This window comes from Sciurus vulgaris, assembly GCF_902686455.1.
Source record: "Sciurus vulgaris genome assembly, chromosome: 9".
Taxonomy (NCBI): domain Eukaryota; kingdom Metazoa; phylum Chordata; class Mammalia; order Rodentia; family Sciuridae; genus Sciurus; species Sciurus vulgaris.
The window spans coordinates 126705737-126721529 of record NC_136469.1 but is presented as its reverse complement, the minus strand read 5'-3'; the positions used below and the strand labels follow the sequence as shown (position 1 = coordinate 126721529).

Here is a 15793-nt window from a genome sequence, read left to right as displayed (position 1 = left end):
TCATTTATTTACATTCAAATGAATATTTGTAAATATTTTCCTTCTGGTTTTGTTTACTGTATCCCCAAGTGAGATCTGGTTCATTTTTCATTTTACTTATGGGTAGATGAACTGAAGAGAAATTTAAATTTTGCATATAGGAACACATGGCTTCATTGACTTTGCTATTAGATATAACACTTTACTTCATTAAATTTGCTAAATCATTACTTGTCAGGAAATTATCCTACTTAAAAAAGATGGCTGGGGAAGAGATTTATAAGGGTTTTTTATTTTGAACTGATGAGGTATCCCAGTCCATAGTGCAGAATCTAAATGTGGAAAAACATAAAGTTGTCAAACAAAATTCCACATAATGGAATAATGAAATAATAGCCAGTATTTATTGAGTGACTACTATATGGTTAACATTTTATTTCAGTAACTTAGAGTATATAGTATGAAGGTGATTAAGAGCACAGGTTCTGGAATTATTTGGCCCTGCTGTTTCCTCTTTGGATGATATAGGACTTCAAAGCCTCAATTTCTTCACCTAAAAGTACTTTGGGAAGGATGACATATGCCTCGCTCAGTTTCCTTCCTAGCTCCTTGAAGTCAAAGTTTACAGCCATTCAGTTTTATATTCCCAACAGCGTGCTGATTGAACAAAAAGCGAGGCCTGAGTTTGACCCATTAGAGGATTGATGAAGCTCTTCTCCCAGATTTTGTCCTGGGAAGACCAAGAGGGGTGGAGTTTGTTGTGGCATATGAGAGGTAGACTCTAATGGTTGACATTCCTGGGTAGCTGGGGGAGTTCCTGTGTGTGTGTGCCCGTGCTGTTAGTGTTAGCCCATTCCTTGGTTCTTGATGTGATAAACAGCATGATTTTGCTAGCCTGGAGACATTGAGTGAATGCACCAATAATCTTTTCTAGCCACAGATGGTGTGTAACTTAGTTTAGAGAACACCAGGATCTTTTTTTTTTTTTTTTTGGATATCAGGCATTGAACATAGTGGCGCTTAACCATTGAGCCACATCCCCAATCTTTTTTATATTTTCTGTTTAGAGTCAGGGTCTCACTAAGTTGCTTAGGGTCTCGCTAAATTACCGAGACTGGCTTTGAACTTGTGATCCTCCTGCCTCAGCCTCCCGCACCATTATACCCCTGTCTGATGTGGTATAGTGTTTGTTGTTGTTGTTTTGAGGGTACTGGAGATTGAACTCAGGGGCACTCACCACTGAGCCACACCCCCAGCCCTATTTTGCTTTTTTATTTAGAGACAGGGTCTCACTGAGTTACTTAGCGCCTTGCTTTCCTGAGACTGGCTTTGAACTTGAGATCCTTCTGCCTCAGCCTCCCAAGCCACTGGGATTATAGGTGTGCACCACTATGCCTGGATGTGGTGTAGTGTTTCGAGAGGGTGAAGTAAGTTCTAGCCTGTTCATTTTGAAGCTTGTCTTGGAGAAGATAGGGAGCACAGAAGGTGGACCTCCTGCATGGCACTTGTCGGGACTTCTACACCTACAGAGGAAAGGAACATTAGCTGCAGGGCTTATAAAAATAGGCCCTTTCAAATGTCCAGTTTTCCATGGTGCTCTTTCATTTTTCTACCTCTGCTAATGCCACATGTATTAATCCCTGTCCTAAAAAGTATAATTCAGGGATTTGGAGATTGAAGTGCTGAGTTGAGCAGTATAGACCACCAAAAAAAACAAAAGCCGAAAAACAAACTCACTCATTGGTGTGGTTATTTACCTCTGTGGTGTGTTTGTCCCAAATAGCTTGTTCTAAATCTGTAGTCGTCATCTTTTAAAGAAATGTCTTTTCTCAGGCATTTTGCATGGTCAGGCCTCTCTTTCTTTGTTGTTATGGTTAGGATATTGAGGATTTATGCTTTCGATACAGCAAATCCTTTCCCTTCTATTTTCCTATTTGGTTAGCTAGTTAATTAAACTTCAACATAATTACATAATTCACTGTGCTCATTCTATAAAATAATTTAGCTCCTTGTTTTTCAGAGCTGTCAGAAAGCAGAAGCAAAGAAGAAGTAATAAGATGAAAATGGAGAGCAGGAAAGGACAGTCCATGAATCATGCATCTGTTACAAGGAAAAAGAAGAGGCGGGAAGGAGCCCATCAATATCTTTGCTCTTAAATGTCCAGTGACTTGAGAATAAGAAAGATTTATAGTCCAACCTTTGATGCCATTTTCTGCAAGTGCCACACTGGACTTAAATTTAGTTGCTTTCAAAGGTATGCACCTTTCTAAGCTCAATAATAGGCAGGTGGCATTTGCTGGCTTCTCCTTCCCTCCTCTGCCTCTCTGGAGACCTGGGGAGTTGGTCCATCCTGAGCTGGTTTACTGGCTCTCTCTGCATGCCATTTTCCCTTTTAAATCTCTCCCAATCTTATTATTTTAGCCTCCTTTGCCTTAAAAATGGGCATTCAGCATTCTTTTGCAGATGATCTCAGAAAAAAGTAAAAGTAAAAAACTATAAAGTTTTCTTTACATTGAACATAAAAGTGTGTTCATTTAGACATGAAAAATTTTGTATTTTAACCAGTGGTTTAACCCCTCTTGCAAAGAAAAGTACAATTTACAATTATTTTTCATTTGAATCTGATGATGGAAAGGATTTTTGCAAGGGCACTCTACAGCTATAAAGATCATAATGATATTATTATTAAATATTTATTTTTCCAGTACTTTTTGTAGTTGTCCTTGATGGCACAGACTCAGTTAAATGTTTGATGAATGAGATTTTTAGAACCATGACTTGCTGTCACTTCAATGTTTTTTAACCTATGCTGTAAGTTTGTCTCTTTGTAAAAATGGTTGGTAGCAGAAGGCAGCATTGTGATTAAAATCCTCACTCTTGTCTTCTTGATGAACACTTCTGGCTGCATGGCTGTGACCAAGTCACTCACCCTCAAAAAAAACTCCACTTTCTTAGTTATTGTAGTGTGGAGCATAATAGCTATAACTCAGTATAACTCAGGTTTGGGATCCCCCACCCGCTGCTGCTGCCAGTGTACTGAAGATTGAACCCAGGGCACTCTACCACTGAGCTACAGCCCTGGTCCTTTTTATTTTTTATTTTCAGACAGGTTCTCTCTAAGTTGCTAAGGCTGGCCCTGAACTTGCAGTCCTCCTGCCTCTGTCTTCCGAGTTGCTGGGATTACAAGTGTGTGTCACTGTACCTTAGTCAGGCTTGTTTTGTGATTAAGTTAAATAAGACATATGTGCCTGGCTCTCAGTTTTTCCTCAGTCATTGACAAGTTCTGTCAACAGATGAAGAATGATCCTGGGATTTAGTGGCATCTGCTGGTCGAGTGGCATAGCTCTGAAGGGAGCCATTTGAACTCAAGAACAAACAGTTCACCTCCTCATTTCTCTGCAATTATTTGCTATTATCTCCTTAAGGTGGAATAGTTTTGAATGACTTATATTTGCTTAATGACTTATTCCTAAACAACTGCTTTAGATCTGATTTGAAGGCATCTTTACTTTGAGTTAGCTCAAGCCCTCTGAGTACTGCACCCTGTCTGATATTTTACTTTTAGATAAGTAGTACTGTTTAATGCATGATGTGAAATACTCAGGCATGGTCCAGAGCAGTAGGGTAGTGGTATATATCAGGCAACCTCAAAATATGAGTTAAACTCTGGGACTTAATAAGCATCTGAGAATTCTTCTTTGCACTCCTGACCCTTTGCAGTGCTGGGGATGAGCCCAGGCCCCTGTGTATGCTAGACAAGCCTTCTACCACTGAACTACACTCCTAACCCCATCTTGTTCCCTTTGGTGTGTGATTGCTGTGATGATAGGAAAGGCAGGCCTGGAGATTATTGGATGAGACATAAACTTTGTAAAGTCATTGTGAGTTCTCCTTTCTGATTCAAGCCTGGATAGGGATATCACCTGACTTTTATGGTGTTCGCTGTATGTTGGTAAAATAGTTGAATTCTCCTCTGAAACTCATATATACGTGAGCACTGAGCAGTTGGGTTCTTATGATCAGTAGTTATTTTCATCTCCATAGTCTTTAATTTTAAGATAATATCAATGGTAAAACACCATTGAAGCCTGGTGCAATAGCAAGTGCATGTGGTTCTACCTAGTTACTTGGGAGGCAGAGGAAGGAGGACTACTTGAATTCAGGAGCTGGAGGCCATCCTGGGCAATGTTTCATGACCCGCATCTCCAAAATAGGAAAAAAAAAAAAAAATTATCATGGCTTTCCTGGGGGAAAAAAGAAACATTATTCTATTAATTATACGTATTAATGTTTTAGATTTTCTGATTTTAGGAATATTGAAATGCAGAAAAAGTACAACTTTAGAATTGAGAAAATAAAGTCTTGGTTCTAATCAGAAATAATGTTCCTTAAAATTTGTTATCTTAGAAAACTAGAATTAGGGTGTTTGGTGATTCTGTTCTTATACTCAATTAATACCAATTTTAAGGACTTAATCTCTGAACATTGAGACACCTACTCAAAACAGCAATGGAAAAAAATCTCTGAAATTTGACAGATAAAAACTTTGTAAGCTTTTTTAAAGGACATGTTAAATAAATAAATACAGGTAAATTTCATTTTACTTTTTAAATTACAAAATTTAGTGAATTACCATGTCATCTTTTTTAGGCTCTCAATGATGAGATTTCACAATTTTTTCTTCATTAGTCCAATACTTAGACTAACTTAGTTCTGTGACATGCTGCCTTCTTTTCATCCTGTACTACTCTTCCAGCTTGGAATGTGGCCATCCGTTGAAATCTTATGGAGTCTACAGGCCCTGACTTCTGGATTCATGAATCTGGATACTATCCAGTATCTTCTTCTCTGAACCCCTAAGTATTCTGTACTGCCTACTTTATTTTCCCTAAAGATTTAAGCTTTTCAATGTTAGTAAGCACTTTATCAATGCTTAATAATTGCCTTGTAGGTGCGCAATAAAAATCTGAGGAAAGAATAGAATTGTCTTTGAGATGGTAGGCATGCCTAAGATGTGGGAGGACTTGCTCTTGTCTGTTTCTTCTAAAGACTGAAAAGAGGAAAATCCTAATCCCTCCTAAATAATATTGGGAGGGATTAAGAGCTGATATGATATGTTTTCCTGGTAGTAGGAGGTGTTTATAAATACCAACTGAGTGGAAATGCCCTTTATAGACCACTTTATGCCTCAGCACCCCAGCTGTGCTACTTAAGAAGCTAGCACACAGTGGGGTTCTAAATGTGGGCATGTGCAGGGAGGAAGATTGGTAGCCTCATCTGGAAGCCTTTAAACTTAGACAGTAATTCAGCTTTTGGAGTAACTTGAAGAAAAACCCTAGAGTTGATGTCTTCAAAGCAATCTAAAAAATACTCAGCATCTGAGAGAGATTTGGCTAATCTGAAATATAAAACCGTAGCTTAAAGAGGGTCCCACATGCTGCTGCCTCTTTTCAAATGTCCTTATTAGTCTTTCCAGGGGAGCAGTACACCTCTGGCCCATGAAATTAAAATGTATGTGTTTGTATGTTTTCATTTTATAATTCTTTTAAGGTAATTAAGTTCTGCCCTATATTAGAATGACTTTATGGACTTGTTTACCCTACTCATGTTAGAAGCTTGTTGATGGCAGGACCTGTGGGTGTCATTGGTTTGCTTTCTGGGACTCCTAGAACTCTGCCTTGCACATGGTGGTATCAGAGAGTCCCAACTGCACTGCATGTGACCTCAGTTAATGGGAAGCAGGCATCCAGGTTAACGTTTGCCTGGTAGTAGGAGGTGTTCATAAATACCTTACCTTGTCTGGGTTAAGGAAAGCTTCTACAATATACAAAGGAAAATCTGGTTTTACTTATTTGATGTGATTTTAATTGGAACATTAGGATATAGGTTTAATTACTTTGAGGGTCAGCTAAGAAAGTCATTGCATAAAGTGAAGATAAAATCTCTACTGTTTGATTTCAGGCATTGTATAAATGTTAACTCAGCAAGATTGAGGAAAATAGCTCCAAAAGTTAGCAAGAATATCTCAGAACTCAGAGAGTTGAGTTTAGCCCATTAGGCAGATGGTCCCAAGAGTCTCAAACTGTTGAGTTGCCTGGTATACTGCAGACGAGCAGAGGTATAATAGCAGGTGATCTCTGAGAAACCAAGCCTGAGTAGACAGGCCGGTTTGTTCATCTGCAAATGGAGATGCCAGGAATGGGAGAAAATGAGAAAAAACTCAGCCCGAACACTTTGCATGCTTTAATGAGGATTCATTTTTAATTACTTTTAATTACTTTTTTTTTTTTTTTTACTAATTTTCCAGTTAATATGTGAGCCAGGTAAGTCAGAGGAAATGGAAAGATCTCTAATCCTACAACCAACGGATAATCACCATTAGCATTTCCCTTTTCTTCCAAAGATAGGTTCTTGCATATAGGTATACAGACTCAGCTGGAAGTTCCCCCCAAAATATTGAATTGGAAATACATACTGTTTTGTAACCCAGGCTTTTTCACAGACATGTTGTGAATATCAATTTATGTGTAAAAACAGTAGTATTCTTCAGGGTGGTTTTACTATATCTAGAAAAGTAAATCTGTGGTTAGACATTTAGGTTTATATTTTTTACTACTGTAAACAACCCTATGATGAACATGTTTATAACCAAACTTGTCTAATTTCCTTAGGATAAATATACATTTGCTGTATGTTAATCTTCAACATGTAATTTATTTATTTTGATGTAATATGCTGTTGATGTGTCATACAGTTACCTGTTAACACATGTGTTTCCTGTACACATGAATACTGGTTCTGTGTTCTTCTGAGAATGTCTGCTTCAAACTCAACTTCATGAGTTGGACCTGAATTTCTTTCCCAGAACATAGTTGTAGTGGTTGTGGGAGAAAGATGACAAAAATATGAATCCATACAGTGTAGACTCACTCTGTCAAGACGGGACACCTCCCATCTTATAGAATGGACTTCATACTTAAAACTACCCCTCTGAGTAGCTGCGTTTATTACATCGAGTATTGTAACTGCTTTGGTGGCATCAGTCCAACCTTCCCCATTGTGACTTGGGGGAGGGATGAGCTTTTGGGGAGGAGTTTCCTGTTAGGCTAAACCAGTCAGCATAATTCTGTCACCCTTGCAGTGATTAGTTCTGGTTAGGCTTGTCATATATGTGATCTAATCACAATGGAGCTCAGGACTTTTGTTTCCTCGTTCAAGAAGGGTTCATTCTCTCTCCAGAGGGGAAGCATGTAGCTCCAGTTGCTGTTTGCAGCCTTCCTGTGACCAGACAGGGGACCAGCCTTGGGCTGCTGCATGCAGCCTGCCTTCCAGTCTGTGCTGCTGCCGGATTTTTAATTTACATGTTGGCCACACATTCTAATTCCTACTTGTGCCGGATTTTTTTTGGTGGGGCGTGGTGGTGGGTACTAGAACTCAGGGCTTCACACACACTAGGCAAGAGATCTACTACTGAGCTACACCCGCAGCCCCACTTTTGTCATTTTGAATCAGGTGTTCCCCCCACCCACGAAAGTAACTGTGGTAGAGCAGAGAGCTTCCATCATCAATTATTCCATTTATTTCTCTTTCCAGCAAATTCAAGATGTTTATTTTGTATGTTTCACCCATTTTATGACTGCAGAATAATAGCCTTTCACATGGCTGTGTTAGTCACCTCCCATACCACTCCATATTCCATCCCCGGATGTGGGGATCCCAGATCGTTACTCAGACCCTGACTTCCCCGCATCATCTGCCTCTCTGGCTGCTGGGGCCATCACAGATTTCCATGCCACATCTCCTCTGCCTTAACACAGGCCACCCTGAACTTTTCTCTAGTCTACTCTTTCTCCCTCCCATGCCCCACTACCCCTGCTCCCCCAGTTAACAACAACCAGGCCTCTGCTTCCCGAGTCTGTGCACCCAGATACTCCGGCCTAAGTGTGTTCCCTTCCTTTTCATTCCCCCAGTCTGACCAATCAGTTCTGCTTCAGGAATGTTTCTGGAATCTTCCTCACCATCCCTTTAACTATTCTGTTGTCTTTATACTTCTAGTCCTTTCCATTTGAACTCTCTGCTCTTGTCCTAAGAACTAAGGCCTTAAATAATCAGGTTCTGTCACACTCTCCCCTCCCTCACAGTTTCTTTTGGCAGCTACCTAGCCCTTCAAAATTCATTCCTGTACTATCATGGTGTAAAAAGATGCCACTGTTATGAGCTAACCCAAGAAAAATCCTAGTTTTTTTCTAGAAAGGTAGTTCTTGCACCTCTACCCCAACGCTAGAGGAGAATATATGGAGTATGGAATTACAGAGTCCATTTTCCCTTCTAGTTTGCTCCCCCATCTCCAAATACTTCTACTCTCCTGCTCTAGTTTCCTTAAAAAGGCTGCTTCTGTCTTGGACTTCCTTTCTTTTTGATTCTGTGCCACAGAGGTATAAATGAGCACGTTTGACAAAGCACTATTTTCCTCCTGAGGGAAAGACAAAGAAATACTAAAACCAAGATCTCTCTCTCTCTCTCTCTCTCTCTCTCTCTCTCTCTCTCTCTTTTGGTACCAGGGATTGAACCCAGGGGCACTTAACCATTGAGTCACATCCCCAGCCCTTTTTTATATTTTATTAGAGACAGGTCTCACTGAGTTGCTGAGGCTGGGTTTGAACTCTTGGTCCTCCTGCCTTAGGCTCCCGAGCCACTGGGATTACAGGTGTGTGCTACCGTGCCCGACAAACCAAAATCTCTTTAATGGGGCAAGGAGAAAAAAGAAAAGGCTGGAAACTGTATTGACAGCCCTTGTCCTATCACTACACTGGAGCATTTCCAGTAATGGTCCCTATCCTCCTTCCCCACCACACACAGATTGTCCTATGAGGCCGTTTCCCACCACACAGAGGGGCTGTCCTATAAGGCTGTTCACCTTTTCTCGTGTTGTAATGCCTTCTTGCAAACCCATACTCTTCCTTGAAGGTTGGTGTGCAGGTAATTATACTCTCTCCTATTCTTTGTAACACTGTGTTGATACCTCTTTGAACAGTCACTTTTCATGTGTTCTATGGGGTTCATGTTCAGGTTAAGTCCAGAAAAATGGCCATTAGTTTCTATAAGAACATTAAGTGGAGGGTATTGGACCCACACTGTAATAGTATGATTATATGAAATATAATTATCCACTATTGCTGCCTCAAATCATTAAACAACACCTGAAAATGCTTTCATGAATAACAAAGGCAAGTCCATTTTCACTTTGGATAGGTTGGATCTGGAAGAATTTGGGGGGCATATTAAGTGTTTGCAGCAAAAGCAAGAGTAGCAAAGCCCATATCTGAGAGGGAGCATGGAAGGCATTGAGTCCAGAGATAAGAACAGTGCCTGGCACATAACAGCTACTTGAATATTTGTTTTTGAAAGAATCTACTTCCTCACCTGCTCCTCAAGGGCCAGATTCAGAAAAGGCAGCAAGATTGGACTTACTGAAAGGTGAAGTGAAAGGTAGTTGACTTTGTACCATAGATGTCAAGTTCAGGAATCAGGAATGGTATTCTCTTAGGCAGGATCATCAGGGATCATCACTGTGGGAACTGTTGAACATGTTGACACTTAAATTTGTATTTTTTATAAAGGAGTACCTGCCAGGCTAGGAGCCTTGTGGGTAGAGTTCACGTGTCCACGTAGTTTTACACAGTAAAACCTTAACTGGAGGATAATCTGTGGGATCCCACAGCCCTCATTTATTTTGGTGGGCTGCTACACCAGTAACGTGTGAGGTGCATATTTAAATGGGAGGAAGAATCGAAGTATTATTTGCACGTCAGGGAGTTTAAGCAGCCTCTCCCCCAACCTTAGCTGCAAACTGGAGTTACCTAGAGTTTTAATAAATACTGGGTCTCATTCGGTATTTTAGTCGATCTGGGATGCTGTTTGGATGGGGAGCTTTTTAAAATTCTGCTGAGCAACTAAGGACCGAAAACTAAGAGCTGTCAAAGAACCCCTGGCTGATTTGGATCTAAAGTTTACAGCGTCTCTAAGACCTCGCTCTCAAGTCTTTGACGATCTTTTTCCCTACAGCAGTGAATTACTACAGACTGAAAAGACCTGAAAGCGTGCCCTCACACAAGTGTACACCCTACCTTAAGACTGGCGGGCTGCCCGAGGGACACGCCCCCTGCCAGCTCCGCCCCGAGCCCGCTCTCGCCACGCCCCCATTCTCGCCCTGGCGCTGCTGGCCGCCGCCAGCTCCTCCCCCAGGCACGCCCATCAGCACGCGGCCCAGCCCCACGCCCGCCCCGCCTGCGCGCCACCTCTCTCCTCTCGCGAGGACGCCCCGGCGCCGGAAGTTTCCGAAGCGAGCGGCGGGGCGGAGCTGAGGGTGCAGCGCGCGGCCGGCAGGGGGAGAGGGACTGGGTGCTGGGCCGCGTTGGCCGAGCAGGGCTGCTCTGGTAGGGATCGTGGGGGTCACGACTTTTCGCCCAAGGCCGGTGCCGAGGGCTCTGCCGGCCTCCGAGTGGGGTCTGGTTGCAGGGCCGCCCCAATGTTGCGTTTCCCGACCTGTTTCCCATCCTTCCGGGTGGTGGGAGAGAAGCAGCTGCCCCAGGAGATCATTTTCCTGGTCTGGTCGCCCAAGCGGGATCTTATTGCTTTAGCCAACACAGCGGGCGAGGTAAGTGAACCGGCGAGGAGCCCGCCTGGGCTGGGCCCAGCCGCACCCGCGCCCGCGCCGGTGGGCCAGACTGCTCGAGTGTCAGTTTCCCCTCCTGCGGGCATGGCGGCCCACCTGCCTGCCCCGCCCCTGCTTCCCAAGACCGCGGTAAACTTTTAAGTAGTGAAAGTGTATCTGCCAAAAACGATTTATATGCCAGTTTCCTGTATGTTCGGGTCATAAGAAGTTTTCTCAGAGCCTTCTGCAGCTACACAGCCCTGCATGCTCAAGTCGCCCCCGTTCATTGATTTGTTTCTTGAAAAGCCCATGCATGATGTGCCACTCAGGAGCGAGGAGGTGGGTAGATTCTTGAACCCTGCCCTGACTCTTTTTTCAGTTTAATGGCAGAATAAAGATGAAATTTTGTCAAGTCTTACTGTAGATATGCATGGTGTAGCTACCAGTAGGGAAGATTTTAAGGATTTATGTCCTGTTGTCCAGCCGTTTTTGCCTGGGTTGGATAGCCACTTTCCACTTGATGGTACCTTTAAATTGGAAAAAAGTGGTGCCTCACTGGATTCCTGACAGTGTGTGAACGTTGTCAGCATTTCTAGTCATTTATATTACGCTTTATTTTGTGTAACCTGACTGTAGCCAATATGCTACTGAAAGGTAGTATTATTTAGCAGCCATTTTGTAAGGAAACCTTCACTTGTGCATCTTTCCTCCTTTGGCCTTTTGACAGTTTTCTTAATACTGACCAGATAGAGTTGCGTCATGTGTAGCCAAGTTGAAAACTAGGTGGTAAGGAAATCCTAGCAGCTGGGGAAACAGCAGCCTGCAAAACTGCATTACCACACTATCTGCCCTGACTCAATATATCAGTATGATGTCTAGTTTCTTGGGGCTCTCCATGAATCTTTAGTCTCTCTTCTGCCAGGGTGCTTTGGAACTCTGTCATGGCTCTAGAGAGCTTTACATGTTATACAGCCATGGCAGTAGGAGGGAAGATAGATATTGGGACATCAGAGCAATCAGATTAGGTATGTGATAGTGGGCACGGTTGCTTCCATTTTCTCTGTAGCAGTAAAGCACATCGTCTGAGTGAGTATTGAAAAGTAAATTGGGAGGAGAGAGAGAAGAGGTAAAACTGACAAGACAGGTGGACCTGGGAAACCTAATAAGATTGCTCATCAATATTAAGAACCGTATGAGGTTAGTGGCCTAGTAATTTGAGGAACCAGTGAGTGTAGTTGTATGTGTTTCTTCATTCTGTTTGGCTCTGTGGATGCAGGCATAGTTGGGTTTAAGCGAGATTATTGTTTTGCAAGTGTGACAAAGAGATGCAAAGGAGTAGATGTTAGGTGCAACACCAGCGACTGTAGTGATGAACCTTGGATTCGAACCTGATTGGGGACGCAAGTGAGGGTATGTTGGGGATGAGGGACATTGAATAGGTGGTAGAATCAAAGGATTCTATGCCCTGACGAGGCTGAGGAATTAGAGTTGGATCTTAGTGAGATCAGCTGGAAAGAAAGAGGCAGTGGATGGGAAGTGGGAATGAAGGATTGAAATGGATTTTGGCAGCATTGTGAACTGTTGGTAGGGACCAGGCCCAAGGCATGACCCTTGGAATAGCTGTGGGAGAGAGGTAGTTGATTACTGTCACCAAAAGTAATAATGAGTAATTTTGGAAAGTGTGAGTGAGTCAGGAGACCAAATCTTTAAGGAATGAGGGGAATGGGTTAGGGGTCTGGCATATGTGTGGGGATTTTAGAGAAATCATCCAGAAATGGTATCGAGAATTGAGGAGGACACCTCTTCATCTCCTAGCCCCTTAGTAAAAGTATAGAGGACTTGGGATACAAAATAGCCACCAGCCGCAGTGTTACTGGGAAGCAGAGGCCTCAGGTGAGAGGCACATTTCAGAGAAAAGGATGAAGATAGAGGGTGTCCGAAGATGACCAATTGACCATGAATTCCAGAGTGCATGGAGAGAGGGTTTCAGACGTAAGGACTAGCGGAGATGACTTCCGAAAAGGATCAAGTCCAGGGGGTGAGCAATTCCTTGGGAGTCCTAGGTTCTCAGTGGTGACTGGTATTATCAGGAATGAAGGGCATTCTGACCTGTGAGGGAAGGCAGGAGACTAGTGAGGCTGCGTGTGTGGGGACGAAGGAGGTGGGGAGGGTGCTTTTCAGGAACACATGCAGTCCTGAGACTTTCCTTCTTTATTTTCAATGGTTATATAGAGGCTCGAGTAAGGACAGGTTTAGTTTTGAGGCACAAGGGACCCTGGGTCATGATATTGACCTTACTGGTGTGAAAATGGAAAAGTAGAGTGGGGAAGAGACTTATCCAAGATCCCTGGCTAGGAAGGGGCACAACCGGAATTAGATGCCACGTTATCTGATCCCAGGCTTAATTATTTTACTGTTTCACAGCTACCTTTTAAGTGCTATTTATGTTCTTTGTTTCTTTTTTGTTGTTGTTATTATCTTCTTCTTGGATGGTTTTTTTATTCCTTTCTAAAAGGTATATCTGTTGATAGAAAAGATAAAAATATGTGTAAGTACAGAGTTAAATTGAAATTCTTACCTCACCCTTTTCTTTCAAAATGCCTTATGTTCATTTGGACACTTGTCTTAGTTAAATATTTTACTCAAGAGATGATAAGTTTTTTAAGTCTTATGGGCGGGGTCAAGCTTTTGTTTTTAGAAATAGAGTTTTAATTCTGACATTTTGTCTGTTTTATCTTAGGTTTTACTTCATCGACTTGCAAGTTTTCATCGTGTTTGGAGTTTTCCACCAAATGAAAATACAGGAAAGGAAGTAACCTGTCTGGCTTGGAGACCAGATGGCAAACGTAATGATAATATTATAAAAAATAATTTCTTATTTTCATTTAAAAAAAAAAGCTTATTCTGTTAAAAAATGCTTATTTCAGAAAGAATTAATTGTTCTTAGTGTACATTAGAATTATGAGTTTGGAGTTTTTTGTTTTGTTTTTTTTTTTTTTTAAGAATGCCTTAACAATTTTTTGTAGAACTCAGGTGAATTTTACCATCTTGTTTCTTGGCAGAGAAAACTCTGGCAAAGATGCTTTGAAGTGAGATCTAATGGAATATACAAAATACTTTGGTTTTGTTCTTTCCTTTTTGTTCTTGCGCTGCACCATTTGACCAAAGCAACACCTGGCACAGTTAAGTGCCATCTTGGCCTTTTTCTCCCAAAAATATATTTTAGCACCAAATGTATGGTTCATAAATAGTCTCTGTGCATCTAAAAGACCATTGTTTCTGACTCCATTTCTTCTAGTTCTTATGGTCTTTTTTCTCTTGGTGCCTTTTTTTTGTAGTTTGGGTATGGCTCTGATTCCTGAACTCTTCTTCTGATTCCTGAACTCTTCTTCTGATTCCTGAACTCTTCTTCCATGTGTTATTTTATAGCAACAGTCCTTATATGAGCTGTTGTACACATGTAGTCTGTACAGTAAAATGCTATAAATCCTAAAGCTTACAGTTCCTCTGTATTACTGGTGTTTTAGGAAGAAAGTATATAATTTTTATGAAATAAATGATATGTGCTCTTCATTGTTTTTTTTCCCTAAATAAATATAAATACTAAAAATTCCCTGAAAGCCTACTACTTAGCAATTGGTGAACACTTTTCTGATATTTCCTGATAAAATACATACATATAGAAATCTGTATGTGGTGTTTTAGCAAAAGAAGTTATTCGATGCATGCTGTTTTGCTATGTGATTTTTTTTCTTTCATTTTTGACTCAGTGTGAATAAATTTACCACATTGATGTTAAGTGACTATGTACTAATTCATTATATAATTTACTAAATATATCCCTTTTGATGGACAATTAGATCATTTCCAGTTTTTGACTTTTATAAGCAATGCTATATAAACATTCTGAACACTGGGAAGAACTTTCAAATACTTTTAAAATACCATATTCATTCATATACCCATTTTGCTCAGAATATATATAGAATATGTGTAAAATTAGGGGACTCCTGTTGTAGTTTTGTTTTGCTCGTTTTGCTTTTTGGCCATGTCGAGGATCAAGCTCAGGCCTTGCACCTGCTAGTCAAGCACTGCACCTCTGAGCTAACACCCAGGGTCCTAAAATTTGAGGACCTTGAGGTCTTCAAGACACTACTGCTTATCCAAAAACAGGATCTCAAAGGTAAATAAGGAAAGCCAGCGTGTGGAAATGTGTTTAAGTAGATGAGTTTATCATCTACAAAGTACATTTCATGTTTTTGGACAGTAAAATATGTTTTTTGTTACATCAAGATCATTTCAAGATAGTTTTACTTTTTTCTTTTTTTTTTTGCCCCACATCCAGCAGAGTCGTGTGTAGTGGTATGCAGTGAAATGTCATTGCTCCCTGTTTAGAAATTCTTAAATTGGACATGTTAGGAAAATAGTAATGATGACTTATGTAGAGAAACTATACTAAGAAATTATTCAGCCACAGTCAAAGGAGGAAAACTCATCAGTATTCAGTGGCCTTATTTCTTGTTCTGGGTTTGACACATAAAGAAAAAGACTTTTCAAGAACATAGCAGATGGAGTCACTTCCTAACTTTTGGACATGTTTATAGGACCCATATATCTTGGTGATAAGTTAATTCTCTATTAAGATCTGTTTCATATTTTCTGCTTGGCAGTAAGGTTTCAGTCCAGAGTTTTTAATGTTTAAGATGTTAAGTACAATATGTGAGAAACTAGTAGATTGTGAAATTTGAGCACTTGAAAATAAACTTGATGATAATGTATGTGCAAAGATCTCTTTAATGTTTAAAATAATTTCTAAGTTTAGGATGTGTTTAAAATAGTAAAACTGGGCATGAGCGAAGTAGTTTATTTATGTTTTGCAAATGTTACATAATTTATTTATTTTTTTTTTATTTTATGTTACATAATTTATTTGGATTTTTTTTTTTTTTCCTTCAGTTTTGGCCTTCGCTCTTGCTGACACCAAGAAAATTATTTTGTGTGATGTAGAAAAACCTGAAAGCTTGCATTCTTTTTCTGTGGAGGCTCCAGTTTCTTGTATGCATTGGATGGAAGTGACTGTAGAAAGCAGGTACAGTACTCAGAAAAGTACATTACCATTAGTCATAAGAGCAGACCCAGGAAATTTCATGTTTTGAAATG

General features: G+C 40.8%; 2 protein-coding genes across 7 annotated transcripts in view; both read left to right on the top strand.

Moving 5' to 3' along the window:
* Positions 1-13479, top strand: part of ZCCHC4 (zinc finger CCHC-type containing 4) — a 59155-nt gene extending 45676 nt beyond the window's left edge. Inside the window, exons 14-15 of one of the 6 annotated variants that reach the window (XR_013766126.1) lie at positions 2000-2233; positions 13374-13479. Coding sequence is in view for 4 of the 6 variants with exons in the window: in XM_079153490.1 (XP_079009616.1) it covers positions 2000-2135 (136 nt within the window). In the remaining 2 variants the exon portion in view is untranslated. Of the gene's footprint in view, positions 1-1999; positions 7824-13373 lie in introns of those variants that run through there. The other 5 variants (XR_013766127.1, XM_079153490.1, XM_079153488.1 and 2 more) reach the window with 5 other exon arrangements.
* The window catches only part of ANAPC4 (anaphase promoting complex subunit 4), a 37271-nt gene continuing 31792 nt past the window's right edge, over positions 10315-15793 (top strand). The window contains 3 exon segments of the mRNA XM_079153497.1: positions 10315-10636; positions 13374-13479; positions 15590-15722. Of these exon segments, the coding sequence (XP_079009623.1) occupies positions 10508-10636; positions 13374-13479; positions 15590-15722 (368 nt within the window). The 5' untranslated portion in view covers positions 10315-10507.